The sequence below is a fragment of the Pseudophryne corroboree genome, chromosome 4, assembly GCF_028390025.1.
Source record: "Pseudophryne corroboree isolate aPseCor3 chromosome 4, aPseCor3.hap2, whole genome shotgun sequence".
Taxonomy (NCBI): Eukaryota; Metazoa; Chordata; class Amphibia; order Anura; family Myobatrachidae; genus Pseudophryne; species Pseudophryne corroboree.
Genome location: NC_086447.1, coordinates 78,218,511 through 78,238,482, shown reverse-complemented (window position 1 = coordinate 78,238,482; position 19,972 = coordinate 78,218,511). Strand labels below are relative to the sequence as shown.

The window sequence follows — 19,972 nt, the reverse complement described above, 5'->3', positions numbered from 1 at the left end:
GCTGGGTGTGTTTGTGACGTCAACCAGGAACAACAAGCACTGAACTGATCGCACAGGCAGAGTAAGTCTGAAGCTACTCTGAAACTGCTAAGTAGTTAGTAATCGCAATATTGCGAATACATCGGTCGCAATTTTAAGAAGCTAAGATTCACTCCCAGTAGGCGGCGGCTTAGCGCGTGTAACTCTGCTAAATTCGCCTTGCGACCGATCAACTCGGAATGAGGGCCCATGTTCATTATTTTACACCATTAACACGATATCTACCGCCACCAGGGATACATGGGATAGTCCCAGGCTTTCAGCCCAGGTCTGGGAGTTCAGTAGGTGGGGGGAACCCTTTATTGGGGGGACCCTACTTTCAATGGAATTCAAAGCCTGAGCTGACCAGTTTGGAGGTGTTTTACGTGATGGCAGAATGACATAATGGACCTCATAGTGTGTGTCTTCCTGCTAGAGGAAGGGTCACCCCACGCTGATCTTTTCCATGATTTTCCAATACCAGACTGGGCTCAGAGGTTCAAGGCCCTTTACACTTTTGGGGGGACCCCACATAATTTTTCTTCTTTAAAATATAACCCTTTATTTACTGTATAAAACACCCAAACCAGCAAAGATCATATGGCCAACGTCTCCGCTTACCCCCAAGTGCAAGGAAGGTCCGCACAACAAAAAAGGGGTCTCATGAGAAGAGGGCATGGTCCCAAACATGCCCCCATTTTTATCACTTTAGGAGTGTGTCCAGCATTCCCAGAGATTCTGCTGTCCCCAGATCTCAATGCACTGCTGGCTCCTCCTCAATGACATAAGCCGGGCGTTGCACCTAGACTCACAGGCATTGAGGAGGAGCCAGCACTTTGGTGTCACCCCATTGGAGGGTGACACCAGGTGCGGTCCTCAGATCCCGCTAGCGATGCTAGTGCAAACACGGTTCTTAGTGAATCCAGGATTTGTATTTCTGTCCATGTAAAGGATACATTGCTTTGTCTGACGATGTATTGCCATCTATTGGAGTGCTAAGTCATGTTTCACCAGCGATTTTCCCTTTAGTACTGTACGTCTCTGATTTGCGAAAATAGCCATATTGGACCCCCAGGTGTACTGTATGTGTACTGACAATATGGTACAGGGGGTTAGAGAAAGGACACCCATTTACTGCTACCATTGGGAAGTGGAGCCAACTAGAAGTATTTAATTAATAATACTAATAATAATAATAATTATTATAATAATTTCAACAATAACAAAAATAAGAAAATAAAAATATTATTAATATTATCTATCTACTGTATCTATCTATAGTATATGAAAAAGCAAACAAATGCCTATATATGCCTATAATAATAGGTATTATTGTGTGTGCCGATATCCTGGCGCACAGAATGCTGGTAGCGGCATTCCAATGTGTGAAATTCAGATGTATTTTGGTAAGTATATTAACCTTAGCCCTCACCTAACCCCACCCTGAGCCTAACACATCCATCACACAGCCTAACCCTAACGGGTCTGGGATTCCAGGTCAACAACAAAAAGGTCAACACACTTTAGGTCGACGCCAATTGGTCGACACACCTTAGGTCGACATGGACAAAAGGTCGACATGAACAAGGTCGACATGGAAAAAGGTCAACATGAGTTTTTTATGTTTTTTTGGTGTAGTTTTCTTCGTAGAGTGACCGGGAACCCCAATTAGTGCACCGCGTCCCCTCGCATGGCTCGCTTCGCTCGCCATGCTTCGGGCATGGTGCCTTTGCTTTGCTCGGCACAGATTACCGTTCCAATCGTAGTCCACGTGGATCGTTATGTATGAAAACGTTCCAAAAAGAAAAAAATCATGAAAAACTCATGTCGACCTTGTTCCTTTCAACATTTTGTCCATTTCGACCTTTTGTCCATGTCGACCTAAGGTGTGTCGACCAATTGGCATCGACCTAAAGTGTGTCCACCTTTTTGTTGTCGACCTGGAGTCCGGATACCAACCCTAACTGCCACCTCCCGCAGCCTAACCCTATCTGCCCCATCCTGCAACATGACCCTAACCCAGAACCGTCCCTAACCAATATGATGTCCTAGGCAAGATTTTGGCTGGTGCCCCCTTGCACAGATGCAAGTTCTGTATCTGACCCTGTACCCCTTTCCCAGCACCATCACCCCTCACCCATAGCATTCCTCATTTTGGTGCTCCTACCACCTATATTTTAAATAGGAACAGTGTGCACATTCGGTGCGCAGCCCAAAACAGTGAGTGTTCTTGCTGGGAAGAGGCATGGCCACACAATAATACCCCCAGTTGAAATTACGCCAAACAGTAATGCAACTTTATTCACATAATACTGTATCATGCAATAGTGTCTCTTATTCACGTAACATCACACAGTAGTACCCATTACACCACACCATATTGCTCGTTATTCACATTAGACCACACAGTAATGCCCTTTCTGTATATTATGACACAAAGTACTGTAGTACAGCTTATACACATAATACCTCACATTAGTAATACATTTCCTATGCAGATAGAGCCACAGTCTCACACAGAATATAGGCATGCTGCATAGCCTTTTAATCAGCAGTAGCTGCTTGTGCCCCCAGGCATTCCAAATGCAGTAGGCATTTGCCTAGCTTGCCTATTCCTAGGGCCAGCTTTGCCCTAACCATCTCCCTAGTGCCTAATGCTATCCTAAGCCTACATATTATCGGAATCTGTCAGGATTCATGATGCCGCTGTCACATTCTAATGGGATACTGAGTGCTGTGATTTTAACTACATACCATAATAATAGTAATAGTATGAATTATACAATAATGGTTACCGTGTCCTTTAGTTATGTCATGGAAAATTGGCACCACTGTTCTTGCAGAAAACTCATCTGCATGGTTTACCAGGGCATCTTTCACCGTCTCATATCCGGTCAGGATGACCATTTTCTCCTCTCCTACCTGTAGACTGTACACTGAGCCGTACTTCTCTGAAAGCTGCAAATCCACATAAGAACATTTATTAATTTTCTGTAAAAATCTGATTCCTTGGGGTATATTTACTAACATTCGTAATTTTCGGAAAAAGGTCAAAGTTCAATCACGAATGACATCGACAGTGTAAAATTGCAACTTTTTGAATTGATTACGTCTAATTTACTAAGCTGCCGTATTTTGCCTTTTTGGGTTTTCCGATGTCGATGTCATTCGGTTTTTTTTTCTGTTTTTTACGGCAGTGATTAGCAAAACACTGCCGACTTTTTCAAAATGAATCTCGGCCGGATCTGTGTGATCCGTGCTGGGGTTAATTTTTTTTTTTTTTAAATAAACACTGTAAAACTTTAAAAAAAATTGCGTGGGGTCCCCCCTCCTAAGCATAACCAGCCTCGGGCTCTTTGAGCCGATCCTGGTTGCAGAAATATGGGGAAAAAAATGACATGGGTTCCCCCATATTTAAGCAACCAGCATCGGGCTCTGCGCCTGGTCCTGGTTCCAAAAATACGGGGGACAAAAAGAGTAGGGGTCCCCTGTATTTGTAAAACCAGCACCGGGCTCCACTAGCTGGACCGATAATGCCACAGCCGGGGGTCACTTTTATATAGTGCCCTGCGGCCGTGGCATCAAAAATCCAACTAGTCACCCCTGGCCGGGGTACCCTGGGGGAGTGGGGACCCCTTCAATCAAGGGGTCCCCCCCCAGCCACCCAAAGGCCAGGGGTGAAGCCCGAGGCTGTCCCCCCCATCCAATTGGCTGCGGATGGGGGGCTGATAGCTTTTTGTGAAAATGAAAAGATATTGTTTTTAGTAGCAGTACTACAAGGCCCAGCAAGCCTCCCCCGCATGCTGGTACTTGGAGAACCACAAGTACCAGCATGCGGCGGAAAAACGGGCCCGCTGGTACCTGTAGTACTACTACTAAAAAAATACCCAAAAAAAGACAAGACACACACACCTTGAAAGTAAAGATTTATTACATACATCCACACAAACATACAAACATACTTACCTTATGTTCACACGCAGGTCGGTCCTCTTCTCCAGTAGAATCCAAGGGGTACCTGTTGAATAAATTAGACTCACCAGCTCCAGGGTCCCAGGCTCCTCGTAGCATCCATTTGTAATCCACGTACTTGAATAAAATAAAAACACGGACACCCGAGCCACGCACTGAAAGGGGACCCATGTTTGCACATGGGTCCCCTTTCCCCGACTGCCAGAAACCCACTCTGACTTCTGTCTAAGTGGGTTTCTTCAGCCAATCAGGGAGCGCCACGTTGTGGCACCCTCCTGATCGGCTGTGTGCTCTTGTACTGACTGACAGGCAGCACGCGGCAGTGTTACAATGTAGCGCCTATGCGCTCCATTGTAACCAATGGTGGGAACTTTCTGCCCTGCGGTTGACCGAAAGTGACCTCACCGCTGAGCAGAAAGTTCCCACCATTGGTTACAATGGAGCGCATAGGCGCTACATTGTAACACTGCCGTGTGCCGCCTGTCAGTCAGTACAGGAGCACACAGCCGATCAGGAGGGTGCCACAACGTGGCGCTCCCTGATTGGCTGAAGAAACCCACTTAGACAGAAGTCAGAGTGGGTTTCTGGCATTCGGGGAAAGGGGACCCATGTGCAAACATGGGTCCCCTTTCAGTGCGTGGCTCGGGTGTCCGTTTTTTTATTTTATTCAAGTACGTGGATTACAAATGGATGCTACGAGGAGCCTGGGACCCTGGAGCTGGTGAGTCTAATTTATTCAACAGGTACCCCTTGGATTCTACTGGAGAAGAGGACCGACCTGCGTGTGAACATAAGGTAAGTATGTTTGTATGTTTGTGTGGATGTATGTAATAAATCTTTACTTTCAAGGTGTGTGTGTCTTGTCTTTTTTGGGGTATTTTTTTAGTAGTAGTACTACAGGTACCAGCGGGCCCGTTTTTCCGCCGCATGCTGGTACTTGTGGTTCTCCAAGTACCAGCATGCGGGGGAGGCTTGCTGGGCCTTGTAGTACTGCTACTAAAAACAATATCTTTTCATTTTCACAAAAGGCTATCAGCCCCCCATCTGCAGCCAATTGGATGGGGGGGACAGCCTCGGGCTTCACCCCTGGCCCTTGGGTGGCTGGGGGGGGGACCCCTTGATTGAAGGGGTCCCCACTCCCCCAGGGTACCCCGGCCAGGGGTGACTAGTTGGATTTTTGATGCCACTGCCGCAGGGCACTATATAAAAGTGACCCCCGGCTGTGGCATTATCTGTCCAGCTAGTGAAGCCCGGTGCTGGTTTTAAAAATACGGGGGACCCCTACTCTTTTTGTCCCCCGTATTTTTGGAACCAGGACCAGGCGCAGAGCCCGATGCTGGTTGCTTAAATATGGGGGAACCCCTGTCAATTTTTCCCCCATATTTCTGCAACCAGGATCGGCTCAAAGAGCCCGAGGCTGGTTATGCTTAGGAGGGGGGACCCCACGCAATTTTTTTTAAGAAAATAACCACTTTCCCACCCCTTCCCACTGATATACATGCACGGATCTCATGGATCCCTGCATGCCTATACAATCACGGATTAAAAAAGCAGGTCTGTTTTTTTTAGCACTTTTTTACGAGTTGTAATTTTTCACGGCAGTGTTTTATTTTTTTTTGCTTTGCACTTCTTAGTAAATGACCGAGATTCATACTTAAACAGCCGCGTTTTGACCGATGGTGTATTCATTCGTAATTATTTTCATGGACTACCCAAAAATTACGAATGCCCTCATCACTGCCGTGATTTGAGTTTAGTAAATTACCGAGATGACACTTTGATGAAAAAACGGCATCTCGGTCAAAATCGGGACCTTAGTAAATATACCCCCTTGACTAAACATTGCTTCTATGTGTCAAGATCAATTCACACAACATTTAACAGAGTTCTCACATAAATACCAATATTTAAAATAGAAATGAGCGGGTTCAGATCTCAGAGATCCGAACCCCTCCAAAATTCACGATCCGAGCCGGGAACAGAATCTGGCACAGATCTTCCCACCAGATTCGGATCCCAGAACGAGGCAAAACATCATCATCCTGCTGCTGGATTTTCACGAGTTTTAGATTCCATATAAAGAGCCGCGTGTGGCTCCATTTCAATGTCGGACATGGAGAGTGAAGGCGACAGACCTCTGTTTCTCTGTGGGTGGTGGCGTCGGGTGGGGTTAGTGTGTGCACTGTAGTGGTGTTGTCCTGTCACTGTGGTGTCCCTGTGCTGTTAGGGGTGCTGTCCTGTCACTGGTGTCATGTGCTGTTAGGGGTGCTGCAGCTGTACATGGGTGTTACTGTCCTGTCACTGCTTTGCAGGGGAATTGTCCTGTATGCTGTAAAAATACAGGGTGCTGGCCTTGTCCTGTATGCTGTAAAAAATCAGGGGTGCTGTTAAAATACAGGGGTGCTGCTAAAATAAAAGTACACTGGCCCTGTCCTGTATGCTGTAAAAATACAAGGGTGCTGTTGTTAAAATAAAAGTACACTGGCTAAATACAGGGGTGCTGACAAAATAAAATTACACTGGCCCTGTCTTGTACACTGTAAAATTACAGGAGTGTTGTTCAAATACAGGGGTGCTGGCCTTGTCCTGTATGCCGTAAAAAATGCAGGGGTGCTGTTAAAATACAGGGGTGCTGCTAAAATAAAAGTACACTTGCCCTGTCCTGTATGCTGTAAAAATACAGAGGTGCTGTTTTTAAAATAAAAGTACACTGGCTAAATACAGGGGTGCTGACAAAATGAAATTACACTGGCCCTGTCTTGTACACTGTAAAATTACAGGAGTGTTGTTCAAATACAGGGGTGCTGGCCTTGTCCTGTATGCTGTAAAAATACAGGGGTGCTGTTGTTAAAATAATAGTACACTGGCCCTGTCCTGTATGCTGTAAAAATACAGGGGTGTTGTTTTTAAAATAAAAGTACACTGGTTCTGTCCTGTACGCTGTAAAAATACAGGGGTGGTGTGAAAATAAATGTACACTGGCCCAAATACAGTGGTTCTGTTAAAATAAAATTACACTAGCCCTGTCTTGTATACTATAAATTTACAGGGGTGTTGTTAAAATGCAGGTGTGCTGTAAAAATAAAGGGGGTGCTGTCCTATGAAATGGAGAACAGACATTTGGGGGGGAAATAGTGAAAGATTAGGAACCACTTTCGGTTACTGCTGCTGCCACCAGTCATGACATTGACCAAGCAATTCCATCAACGTCGTCTGCTAAGGCCGATGCCTAATGTCATAGAGGGCATGTGAAATCCAAGAAGCAAAAATGAATAATCAGAAAAAAAAGAAATTATCTGATGAGAAACGTAAAATTGGAAATATGCCATTAACGACACGAAGTAGCAAGGAAAGGCTAAGGCCTTGGCCTATGTTCATGACTAATGGTTCAGCTTCTCATGAGGATGGAAGCCCTCCTCCCTCTCAAAAATTTTAAAAAATTAGGCTTGTTAAAGCACAGGGAAAAAAAAACCCTGTGCGTTTAGAGATATCACAAATCTCCAAGGGGAGTCCAAATGTGTCTGTGGTTGCAATGTCTAGGCCTGACCTTCCTGACTGTATGGGAGGAGGAGGCTCTTACCACCATTTGCACACCCCCTGCAAGTGCTGGGTTGAGCTCCGCCAGTCCAATTGCTGATATTGAGAATGAGTATGTTACTGTAGAAGTACACCAGGATGAGGAGGATATTGGTGTAGCTGGCACTGAGGAGGAAGTTGATGATGAGGATTCTGATGGTGATGTGGTTTGTTTGAATAAGGCCCCAGTGGAGACAGTTGTTGGCCATGGGATGAAAAAGCCCATTGTCATGCCTGGGTAAAATACCAAAAAAGCCACCACCCAACAACAGGTTTCAAATCATCTGTTGCCTTTGTCAATCCATAATAAGTAGGGGTAAGGACGTTAACCACCTAGGAACATCCTTTCTTATACATAACCTGAAGCGCATTAATCATAAATTATTTTTCAAGTTCAGAAACTTTGGGTAACAGCGTAAGCAGTCCACTGACACCTAAATCCCTTTTTCCTGTTGTAGCCAAGCTCCTGCAATCCACACCACCAACTCCCTCAACGTCAATTTCCTCCTCAGTCAGGAAGTAGACCTGCAAGCCATGTCACTGGCATGACTGATGAGTCCTTTCCTATCCGGGATTCCTCCAGAGCATTCTTCAGTGGTACACCTACTGCTGCTGTTGTTGCTACTGTGAGTTGATTGTCATCCCAGAGGGGAAGTCAGAAGACCACTTGTACTACTTCAACTAAGCAATTGATTGTCCAACAGTCCTTTGCAAGGAAGATGAAATATGACAGCAGTCATCCTGTTGCAAAGCGGATAACTGAGGCCATAACAACAATGGTGGTGTTAGATGTGCATCCAGTATCTGCCATTAGTGCAGTGGGATTTAGGCAGTTGATGGATGTACTGTGTCCCCAGTACCAAATCCCATCTAGATTCCACTTCACTAGGCAAACGATTTCTGGACTGTACAGGGACATTAAGAAAAGTGTCCTCAGTGTCCTGAAAAATGCGATTGTACCCACTGTCCACTTAACCACGGACATGTGGACAAGTGGAGTAGGGCAAACTAAGACTACATGACTTTGACAGCCCACTGGGTAGATGTATTGTCTTCTGCAGCAGCAACAACAGCAGCGGCACCAGCATCTCACAAATGCCAACTCATTCCAAGGCAGGCTACGCTGTGTATCACTGATTTCCGTAAGAGGCACACTGCTGACAACCTCTTATGGAAACTAAGGGACATCATCACACAATGGCTTAACCCATTTAGACTCTCCTGGGGATTTGTGATATCTGACAATGCCACCAATATTGTGCGTGCATTACATCTGGGCAAATTCCAGCACGTCCCATGTTTTGCACATACAATTAATTTGGTGGTGGAGAATTTTTTGAAAATCAACAGGGGCATGCAGGAGATGGTGTCGGTGGCCCGAAAAATTGCGGGCCACTTTTAACATTCAGCGACTGCTTGCCGAAGACTGGAGCACCAGCAAACACTCCTGAACCTGTCCTGCTATCACCTGAAGCAAGAGGTGGTAACGAGGTGGAATTCAACAGTATATATGCTTCAGAGGATGGAGAAGCAGCAAAAGGCCATTCAAGTCTCTACATCTACCTACAATATAGGCAAAGGAGGGGGAATGCCCCGGACTTAAGTGCAGTGGAGAATGATTTCCATCTTGTGCAAGGTTCTCCAACCCTTCGAACTTGCCACACATGAAGTCAGTTCAGACACTGCCAGCTTGAGTCAGGTCATTCCCCTCATCAGGCTTTTGCAGAACATTGACTGACCTGTATATTGAAGGGGCCAGAAGCAAAGCAACAAGGGCATAGCTGAGGATGTAGAGATGACAGAAACCCACCTGCACCTTTCCTGAATTCCAAGAACCACACTGGACATACTGGGGTTGATTCAGAACACAGACACGGAATATGGGACGCAACTGTGTTTGATGCCCGAACCCAGAAAGTCTAAAAGAATTGTCATGCAGCAAGTTTAAACCAACCAAGATCCGATCGGGGCTCTCACCAGTGCCGTAATGGAGATGATGAAGGAGATCCAAGATATACGTCTGGAACAGGCCGAGACTAAACGCGGAGGATGGTGCCGCGACTGAGGTGGAAGAAGCAGACGACAATGGGATATCCCGTGGGGCTCAGGACGACACCCTACCAATCAGTTCAATGCTCAGGGAAGGCCCATCTGTCGACATTGCAAGTTGAGTGCAAGTTGACTGGAGATATCAAACGCGAATGTTAAAATGAGCCTTTAAACAATGGGACCCCGAGGCGAGGGACCAACCCTCGGGAAGAACCCTGCAAGTAGGTCCATTGGCACATGAGTGGTGGCCACAATACATTGGCAAGTGTCCCCACTTGAAGAGAAGGGTCAATAAAGTGGAAATGGCAGCTCTCTTGGATACCGGATCCCAGGTCACAACTATTCAGCTCACCAAGTTCCGAAGACACTGGAAGGAGAGCAAGATCGTGACACCACCTACCACCTGGATAAGCTTACTGGCCAGCAATGGGCACCCAATCCAGTTCTGCGGCTACTGGGAGGCCGACTTAACTATTGGCAAGGCACAGCTAGAACACCAAGGCTGTTTGATCACGACCTCCTGCAACGAACACCTACCCCCTGTCATCTTGGGGATAAACTTGCTAAATTGTCCAGACGAGCTGGTGGAGGTTCTCAGAATCAAGATGAGGTCTGCAGCCCTGCGAGAACGGAATACAATGCACCAGACAGTGCATTTGCTTAATGGACACAAATAGTTCACTAACCCCAAAGGAGAGGTGGGTATACTGCGATCCAATGCCGAGCACATGATATGGTGTAAGGCCAGGATCGGCCCAGGTGGGTGGGATTATAATGCCATCATCGAAGCCTGTGACCCTGATGGACAGCAGCCATTTGCAGGGGCCAGAACGCTGGCGAAAGTGGAACGTAGAAGAGTTCCAGTCCGGTTGTTGAACCCACACAGTTACCCGATCCGGCTGTTTCGGAACTGCCCAGTGCCAGGGTGGTACTGGTTGAGTTCCAAGATGTGCTGGGAGAAACTGTGCCTGGAACTCGACAGGGAACTGTGGTCGGCCAATCTAGCCTAATCACTACGGGCACCTCCTGGTGGAACGAGATTCAAATCGGAGATGCAGATACTCCAGAGAGTCAATAAGAGGGTGTTATCCAAGTTGTGTGCAGGAATGCTGGGGCCTTCAGCCAACATCAACTTGGAAGGGGTGGAACACCACATTCCCACTGGAACGAGCCCGCCAATCAAGGAGAGACATAGGACACTCCCACTGGCCATTATCCAGCTGGTACGAACCCTGATCAGTGAGATGCAAGAGGCCGGCGTGATCAAGGAGAGCCATAGCCCATGGGCTGCCCCACTGGTCACTGTCAAGAAGAAGGACAGCAGCATTCGCTTTTGCATTGATTACAGGAGGTTGAATGCAGTCACCCACAAGGACGCATATCTACTGCCTCGGATCAAGGAGTCCCTGACTGTCCTGAAGACCACCGTCTACTTCTTCTTAACCTTGGATTTGACCAGCGGGTACTGGCAGATCCCGATGGCCCCAGAAGATTGGGAGAAAACAGCATTTACCACCCCCATGGGCCTGTTCGAATTTGATCAAATGCAGTTCAGACTCTACAATGCTTCTGCCACCTTTAAGAAGGTCATGGAGCACTGTTTTGGCAACAGGAACTTTGAGTTGGTCCTCTTGTATCTCGATGACGTCATCATCTTCTCGAAGACATACGAGGACCATCTGAAACACCTGGAGGAAGTGTTCATACAGCTGACTCGATGTGGCCTGAAGTTGAAGCCGTCCAAATGCCACCTCCTGAAGCCAAAGGTGCAGTACCTCGGGCACATCGTGAGCACCAAGGAGATGAAGCTGGACCCAGAGAAGATTGGCATTGTGCGCGACTGGCAAGTACCAAGAACCGTCAAAGATGTATGCAGCTTCCTGTGGTTCATCGGATACTACCAGCAGTTCATCGAAAACTTCGCCAAAGTGGCGGCACATGAACTCCTGCGTGACAAGTTGGGCCAAGAGAGGTGAAGAACAGCAGTGGTCGCATGGACAGAAGACCACCAAGCATCTTTTGAACAGCTTAAGCGGTCACTGGTCGAGGCACCCCTCCTGGCCTACCCTGACTACAAGAAGCCCTTCCAGGTCTATACCAATGCCAGCCACCACAGCCTGGGAACTGTGCTATCGCAAGTACAGAATGGCCGGGAAAGGGTGATTGCCTATGCCAGTCAGGGCCTCAGGAAGACGGAATGTAATAATTAAAACTACAGCACATTCAAGCTGGAACTGTTTGCACCGATCTGGGTCGTGACAGAGAAGTTCAAAAACTACTTGGCCACCACCCCTTTCGGAATTGTCACCGACAACAACCCCTTGGCCCACCTGTCCACAGCCTGGCTGGGAGCAATGGAGCAGAGATGGCTGCCAAGCCTTGCGAACTTTCGCTACACAGTGACGTATCGCAGTGGGAAATGCAATGGCAATGCGGATGCCCTGTCCTGCCTGCCCATGCGGACATCGAGGTAGAAGAGCGAGACTGGGTCAAAGATGTTAGACCTCGGTCTTCAAGGCTCCTATGGAGCAAAGAGCTATTGTCATCTCCGACCCTTTTGCCATAGCCACAGACCCCTCAACTGAACCCAGTCCTCAAGATGCATTGGGAGTTGATTGGGAACTGATCCAGAAGGAGAATACGGTGACCTGGAACCTCAAAGATCTTCTCCGCCGGAATGGTCAGCTGACCAGAGTACAGAGAGTCAATGTAGATCAAGAGCTGGTCAAACTATTGAGACACCGTGATCGCCTGAACCTTCAACAAGGACTTGTCATCCACACATCCTGGGACCCACCAGCCCATCCATCAGATTGTAGTACCAAGAGAGCAAGCCCACTTCCTACTCATCGCTTATCACAACCAGTCCAGCCACTTCAGGACACAGAAGACGGAGATGACTCTGGGAGGTGGTACTTCTGGATTGGAATGCGGGCTGATGTTGAAAGATGGTGCAGCGATTGCATGAGTTGTACCTTGAAACGCCCAGCTGAGTCTTCAATTCCAAGCAGCCGCCCGGCCGAACTGTTGATGTTGGACCATCGCTGAAGAGGAGGAGTCCGTGTGCCACCGGACGAGTGAGGTGCCGCACCTCAGGAGACCTGCCATTCAGTCCAGCAGCCATATGGGAGGCAGATTCAGAGCCCTGCAGCAAGCAGCAAGGAGTCGTGACTGGCAGGAGCCATCAACTGCAGCGGAGATCTCAGGTACAGATGTATCCACATTTATCTTGACGGTTAATAGGATTAACTGTGACAGGCCAGTCAGACTTAATCCCCTGCTGTATTGTTCTCTGTATTTTATTGCAGCTGAAAACAATGGGGGTAATTCCAAGTTGATCGCAGCAGGATTTTTGTTAGCAGTTGGGCAAAACCATGTGCACTGCAGGGGAGGCAGATTTAACATGTGCAGAGAGAGATAGATTTGGGTGTGGCGAGTTAAATCTGCAATCTAAATTGCAGTGTAAAAATAAAGCAGCCAGTATTTACCCTGCACAGAAACAAAATAACCCAACCAAATCTAACTCTCTCTGCAAATGTTATATCTGCCCCCCCTGCAGTGCACATGGTTTTGCCCAACTGCTAAAAAATTTCCTGCTGCGATCAACTTGGAATTACCCCCAATAGCTGAAGGGTTTATGCTAATAAGTCATGTTGTGACTAGGCGCAGAAAACTACTCAAGATAACGGTGGATACATCTGTACTTGTCACAACTGAGGGCTGGTGTTAGTAGCGGAAAGCCTCAGTTGTAGGGGCTGATGGGTAATGAACCTTAGGAGGTGAGATGGGACTCCTAGACATGTGCAGGAGCTGCAGCACCAATGCCCAAAGGCGTGACCACGACAACTGGAAGTGACTTTAAGGTTTTTATTAAATAATAAAAGTCATGTAAGGTGAAACAGAACAATAAACATGAAGAGAGTCTCTGGACTTCAACTGGTTTGACACCAGAACTTGAAACGAAGTTGAAGGTGTTTAATGATGCTTGAGAACGTTGAAGAAATATAAGAATGATGCTAGAGATCGCAGGAATAGCATGTAACTGTAGAGTTGAATACTGAAAACAATGTGTACAGAGTTCCACTGGAGAATAGCTACTGTTAGCCAAAGCATATACTCTGCCGACACCGGGTGCAAATAGCAGGACAGTCAGACTGCACCGCAGAGAGTCATCATAGGAGAGGCAGGCTGCACCGCAGAGAGTTATCACAGGAGAAAGCAGGCTGCACCACAGAGAGTTATCACAGGAGAAGCAGACTGCACCACAGAGGGTTATCACAGGAGAAGCAGACTGCACCGCAGAGTATGGACACAGGGAGTCAGGCTGTACTGCAGGGAGTAATCACAGGAGAGTCTCTAGTGGAGCTGTAGACTGGAATCACTGTAAAGACAATTGAAGCACTGACAACTTCCTGGGTGCTGGGACAGGATATTTATACCCGCTGGTGAACAGACATTGGCTGACAACTTGACACAGGCACCAGCAGCGTTGCGGATTGGTAAAGAGAATGACATGTGACTTTATCCAACATGGCTGCGCCCATTGACAGAGTTTGAAGTGGAAAAGAACCATGTGCCAAACAACAATGGCGGCAGAGGTCGCGGCAGCAGAAGACTCCACACCACACGCGCAGCGGCCACAGGGATGACAGCGTCGGTCGCGGTTCACAGAGGACGCCACACTCAGTCTCCATGTGGCAGGATGACGGGTGCGGCGGTGACGGTCGCGACGGGGCTGAGATCACCATACTAAGCTAAGTGAAAGCACTAAGAAGGCTGCTGAGCCGGCGCTGCGGGTAACACAAAAATGAAATGTAATACCAAACATAGTTATGACCCGGGCCTGCCAAGCTGAGCCAATCTCAGGAGACACCTAACTGGAAGACAATGGCGACCAGACACCCGGATCGTGACAGCACCCCCCCTTTAGGAGTGGCCCGAGGACACTTCTTAGGTTACCGAGGAAATCTGGCATGGAAATCCCAGACCAATTTAGGAGCATGGACATCTGATGCATTCGTCCAGGAACATTCCTCAGGACTGTAGCCCTTCCAATTAATCAGATATTGAAGATGACCATATCTGAGGCGTGAATCTAGGATCTTGGCAACCTCATACTCGCCACCACGTTGAGTCTGAACTTTGGGAGTAGAGGGAAGCGCTGAGTGAAAGCGATTCAGAATTACTGGCTTGAGGAGTGAAACATGGAATATCTGGTGAGGGGTACCTGCTCGGGGCCAGAGAAATGGATACCTAGCGACAGTGCCGTAACTAGACATTTTAGTACTGTGTGCAAGAAACGGCATCGGAGCCCCCCCCCCCCCCGTCCATGCAAATCTGGGGCAGTGCGCACCATGGGCCCGCACCAAAAATATAGAGGCGTGGCATTGTGGGGAAGGGGTGTGGCCACAAAATAATACCATTTCATATAACGGTGCACAGTAGTCTCCATTATTAAAATTACACTACACCAGGTAGAGCCCCTTTTACACATTACGGTGGACAGATTCCCCTTTTTACACCTTACGGTGGACAGATTCCCCTTTTTACACCTTACGTCTGACAGCGTCCCCTTTTTGCACATTACGGCAGACAGCATCCCCCTTTTTACACATTACGGCAGACAGCGTCCCCCTTTTTACACATTACGGCAGACAGCGTCCCCCTTTTTACACATTACGGCAGACAGCACCCCTTTTTTATACATTAAGGCAGACAGAATAGAAAGAAAGAAAGAAAGAAAGAAAGAAAGAAAGAAAGAAAGAAAGACTTATACTTACTGTCTCCGCTGGCAGTCAGGCTCCTTGGGCAGCTTCTTATAACAGGGATCCCGAGCAGGGGAGAAGGAGGAGGAGAAGGGAGGTGGAGGAGGGAGCCGCAGCAGCGCTGTGTTATTGGTGGAGGCGCTGCTGCTGCTGTCCCTGTCCTTCACCTTAGGCTGTCCTCCACCGCTGTGCCTGCTTGTTTTTAAAAAAAAAGGTGTATACAGGGTTTATTTATCAAAATGGTATAATTATAGACAATACTATTACATGCAAACATCAGGTGCTACCTGATAATACTATTCTAAGCTAAGCTATTTTTAATATCTCATCCTCCTTCCATAACAAAGTCCCTGATTTATATATATATATATATATATTTATTTTTACCAAAAAATAAAGAACCCTTTTTTTGCGCTAATATACAATATAGCTCGTACCACTGAGAAATGCCTCCTGTCAGACAAGGCACTAAATTAGGAATAGAAAATAGGGGATTCTCATGGGAGCTGAACCACCTCAGATGTCACATAAAGATGTATTTATTCTTAAAATTTGACAGTAAATACGGCAACATTACATAAAAACATCAGTAAAACCAGTAAATAACTTTATACCATAAGTGAACAATACAGATTGAAAATCATCTGACGAATTCTGTATTAGTGATATCTACAATTGAATCGAATATCAATTCTTCCACCAAAGCGTTCAGAAGTATGTTCAAATTCACAAATGCGTGAATACCCAACGTGTTTCGTCCATACAGGACTTCATCAGGGGTCGTGATATTACAATATTCGTGTTTATCATATAAGGTTCACCAATATCTGATAGCTGTGAATGGGAATCCTGAGAGAGCACTAGGGATTTTTGACCTAGTCTGAGTCTACCATATTGTTCTTATTCAGAATTGGAGTTGTCATTTTATACCCAAAAGGTCACTATCACAGCAATTTTACTTTTTATGTATATTGGTGAACCTTATATGATAAACACGAATATTGTAATATCACGACCCCTGATGAAGTCCTGTATGGACGAAACACGTTGGGTATTCACGCATTTGTGAATTTGAACATACTTCTGAACGCTTTGGTGGAAGAATTGATATTCGATTCAATTGTAGATATCACTAATACAGAATTCGTCAGATGATTTTCAATCTGTATTGTTCACTTATGGTATAAAGTTATTTACTGGTTTTACTGATGTTTTTATGTAATGTTGCAGTATTTACTGTCAAATTTTAAGAATAAATACATCTTTATGTGACATCTGAGGTGGTTCAGCTCCCATGAGAATCCCCTATTTTATATATTTATTTTTATATATATATTCAATTCTTGGTGCTTTTTAAATACTTATATATATTTTTTTAGTATTTTTTATCTAGTCCTTTTTAGTATTTTGGAGTGCTTTAATATAGATGACCAATTGTCGTATTGTTCTTTTTTGCATCACTCATTTTAAGTATTGTCATTCATGTATCCCGGAGTGGTTTGGATACAATAAGAACTCTTTTGGCACAACCAAAATATTTGTTTGCATGTAATAGTATTGTCTATAATTTTACCATTTTGATAAATAAACCCTGTATACACCTTTAAAAAAAAAAAAAAACCAGACTCTGTGTATTTCGATGCCACCGAAATGGTCGCTTAGAATTATCTTATCTCATCTTTTCCATATATATATATATATACATATATATATATATATATATATACATATATATACATATATATATATATATATATATATATATACACATATATATGTATATATACACATATCTATATATATATATATATATACATATATATATATATATATATATACATATACATATATATAAACACACACAGACAAACACAATATTTGCAGGGGGTCAGGGGGTTTCCATATTAGTGCATTTTACACACACACACACACACACACACACACACACACACACACACACACACACACACACATATAATATATATATGTATTTTTATATGATGTACATATATGGAACCCCCACCCTCCCCTACAAACCCTGCATTTGCCATTGGAGAGGGTGAGAGAGGGAGAGAGTGGGTGGGAGCGGGGGAGACTCTCAGAGCCGGCCCTAACCAATATGATGCCCTAGGCAAGATTTTGGCTGGTGCCCCCTAGCACCACCGCTGGTTCCGCCTCTGACCTTGCACCTCTTTCCCAGCACCATCACCCCTCACCCATAGCAGTCCTTATTTTGGTGTTTGTACTCCCTATATTTTAAATAGGAACAGTTCGCACATTTGGCGCACAGCCCAAAAAGGGTGTGTTTTTGCTGGCAAGGGGCATGGCCACACAATAGTAACCCCAATTCCAATTACGCCACACAGTAATGCAAATTTATTCACATTTTATCATGCGATAGTGTCCATAATTCATATTACATCCCACAGTAGTACCACTTTACCTTATAAACGTTACTCCTCACAGTAGAGCCCCTTATTCACATTACATCACACTGAATTGAATTACCCTATTGCTCTTTATTCACATTAGACGACACAGTAGTGCCCTTTCTATACGCAACGCCACATAGTAGAGAGCACCTTATACACATAATGCCACACATTAGTAATGCATTTATACACAATTCCACACAGTAATGCCCCTTACACATATGAGATGCAATAATGACCTTATATACATAATGCGCCTTACACATTATGACAACCTTTATTAATGCCCTTTTACACATAATGTCCCTTACACATATGCCGCACATTATTAATGCCCTTTTACACATAATGACACACATAGTGCCCCCTACATATTTGCTGCACTTTATTCATGCCCCTATACACATAATGACACACATACAGTAGTACCCTGTTACACATATGCCTCACATTATTAATGCCCTTATACACATAATGACACATATAGTGCCCCTTTACACATATGTTCCACATTATTAATGCATTTTTACATGACACAAATAATGCTCCTTACACATATTCCGAACACTACTGCACAACCAACCCACTCACATGCACACAGCACTCACACTGCCACTAACACTGTGACCTCTGCCTCTGCTTGGATACAGATGTGTCCTCATAAATCTTGCCTCAATGCTAACATTGGGCACCTTTTTTGTTTATGAAAATGCATCTTATTTGCATTGCTATGTGGCTAGGATGCACAAGCAGCTTCTGCTGACTAAAATGATATACAACATGCCTATATACTGTGTGAGACTGTGGCTGTATCTGCATATGAAATGCTACACACAGAATATAGGCATGCCGCATATCATTTTGATCAGCAGAAGCTGCTGATGCCCCTAGGCATATCAAATGCCCTAGGCAATTGCCTAGTTTGTCTACGCCTATGGCCGGCTCTGGAGACTCTTACCTGTCACAAGCCAGCCACAGGTCTGTAATGAAGGGAAGGCAGGCACTTCTCTTCATTAGGCCACGCCCCCTACACGCGGCACTTCTCTGGGGCCATGAGCCGGCCCTGGTAAGAGGGGGGGGGGGGGCAGCACCGTTGAAAACTGGGTCTGGGAGCAGGAGTGGCTGCACAGTGCACACAGCCACATCCTCCTCTTGCTGCTGCTGCCCAGTTCCTGCCTGCACGGAGGTGATGTGCGGTCTTTCAGCTGACCGCACATTGCTCCTCCTTTATATCGGCGGCGCCTGTCATATTTTTGGGGGGGCGAGCTGCCCCCTTGCCCCCCCCCCCATTCCGATGCCTCTGGTGATAAAGTACCAACCAACCAGCTCCTAACTGCCATGTCTCAGGCCGGGTTTGAAAAATGACAGGAGCTGATTGGTCCCCGTGCAATTCAACACTTTCCAAGGCCTTAAATATGTCTCCTCTTATGTGACAGTAGTCGGGTTCTGTCACAGTGCAACATCCGGCTTTCTGTGTTTCACCGAGGTGAATCCGGCAGTTTGCCGATAATGACAGGGGCCCTCTTACCTTGCATATACCGCCGCATTAAGACATGGGTGGGGGGAAGCGGTATCAGAGCACATAAACATCACAGTATCATACATCTCTCTCAGAGTGTTTTCTCAGAGAGGCTTCTGTGGCTGTGATAGTGATTAATTAAACGATACTCTAACGCTACTAGAAAAACACACCCACAAACAGCAGAATCAGCATTTAAAAGGCTATTTTACACTGAACAGAAATGCATGACAGTCATTAATTTATTAGTTTGTAAGGCACATTGGAGAAAAAAATTATATCTATAGTGAGCGCTATTTCCCTCAAGGAGGTAGCAATTGTATTGTAAAACAAAGTCTGATTTATAACAAAAAAGACAAATGTTTTATTTTTTGACATCCATGATTATAAAGTGACACAGTGCACATAAACATGGTTTAGACAAACAGTAACATGTATTAAAATGATGTATTGCACAGACCCTTATTGTGTAAACATTAGCAGTGTAAACATGAAAGGACAGTCTTTGTGCAGTATTTTTCAATGATGGGACTTCTGACTCATTTTTGGGTGTGTGGTGTGTGCCTTGATGATAAAAGATGGGTTCCAGCCGGGCAGCCCAGCAACACACCACATACTTAGCCCAATTGCAGATGAATGCA

At 45.6% G+C, this 19,972-nt stretch overlaps 1 protein-coding gene across 1 annotated transcript in view; it reads right to left on the bottom strand.

Annotated features, from left to right (window-relative positions):
• Positions 1 to 19,972, bottom strand: part of LOC134908924 (cytochrome P450 2C5-like) — a 194,809-nt gene that overhangs the window by 98,057 nt on the left and 76,780 nt on the right. The window contains exon 3 of the mRNA XM_063915177.1: positions 2,814 to 2,976. Coding sequence (XP_063771247.1) covers positions 2,814 to 2,976 — 163 coding nt within the window. The remainder of the gene's footprint in view (positions 1 to 2,813; positions 2,977 to 19,972) is intronic.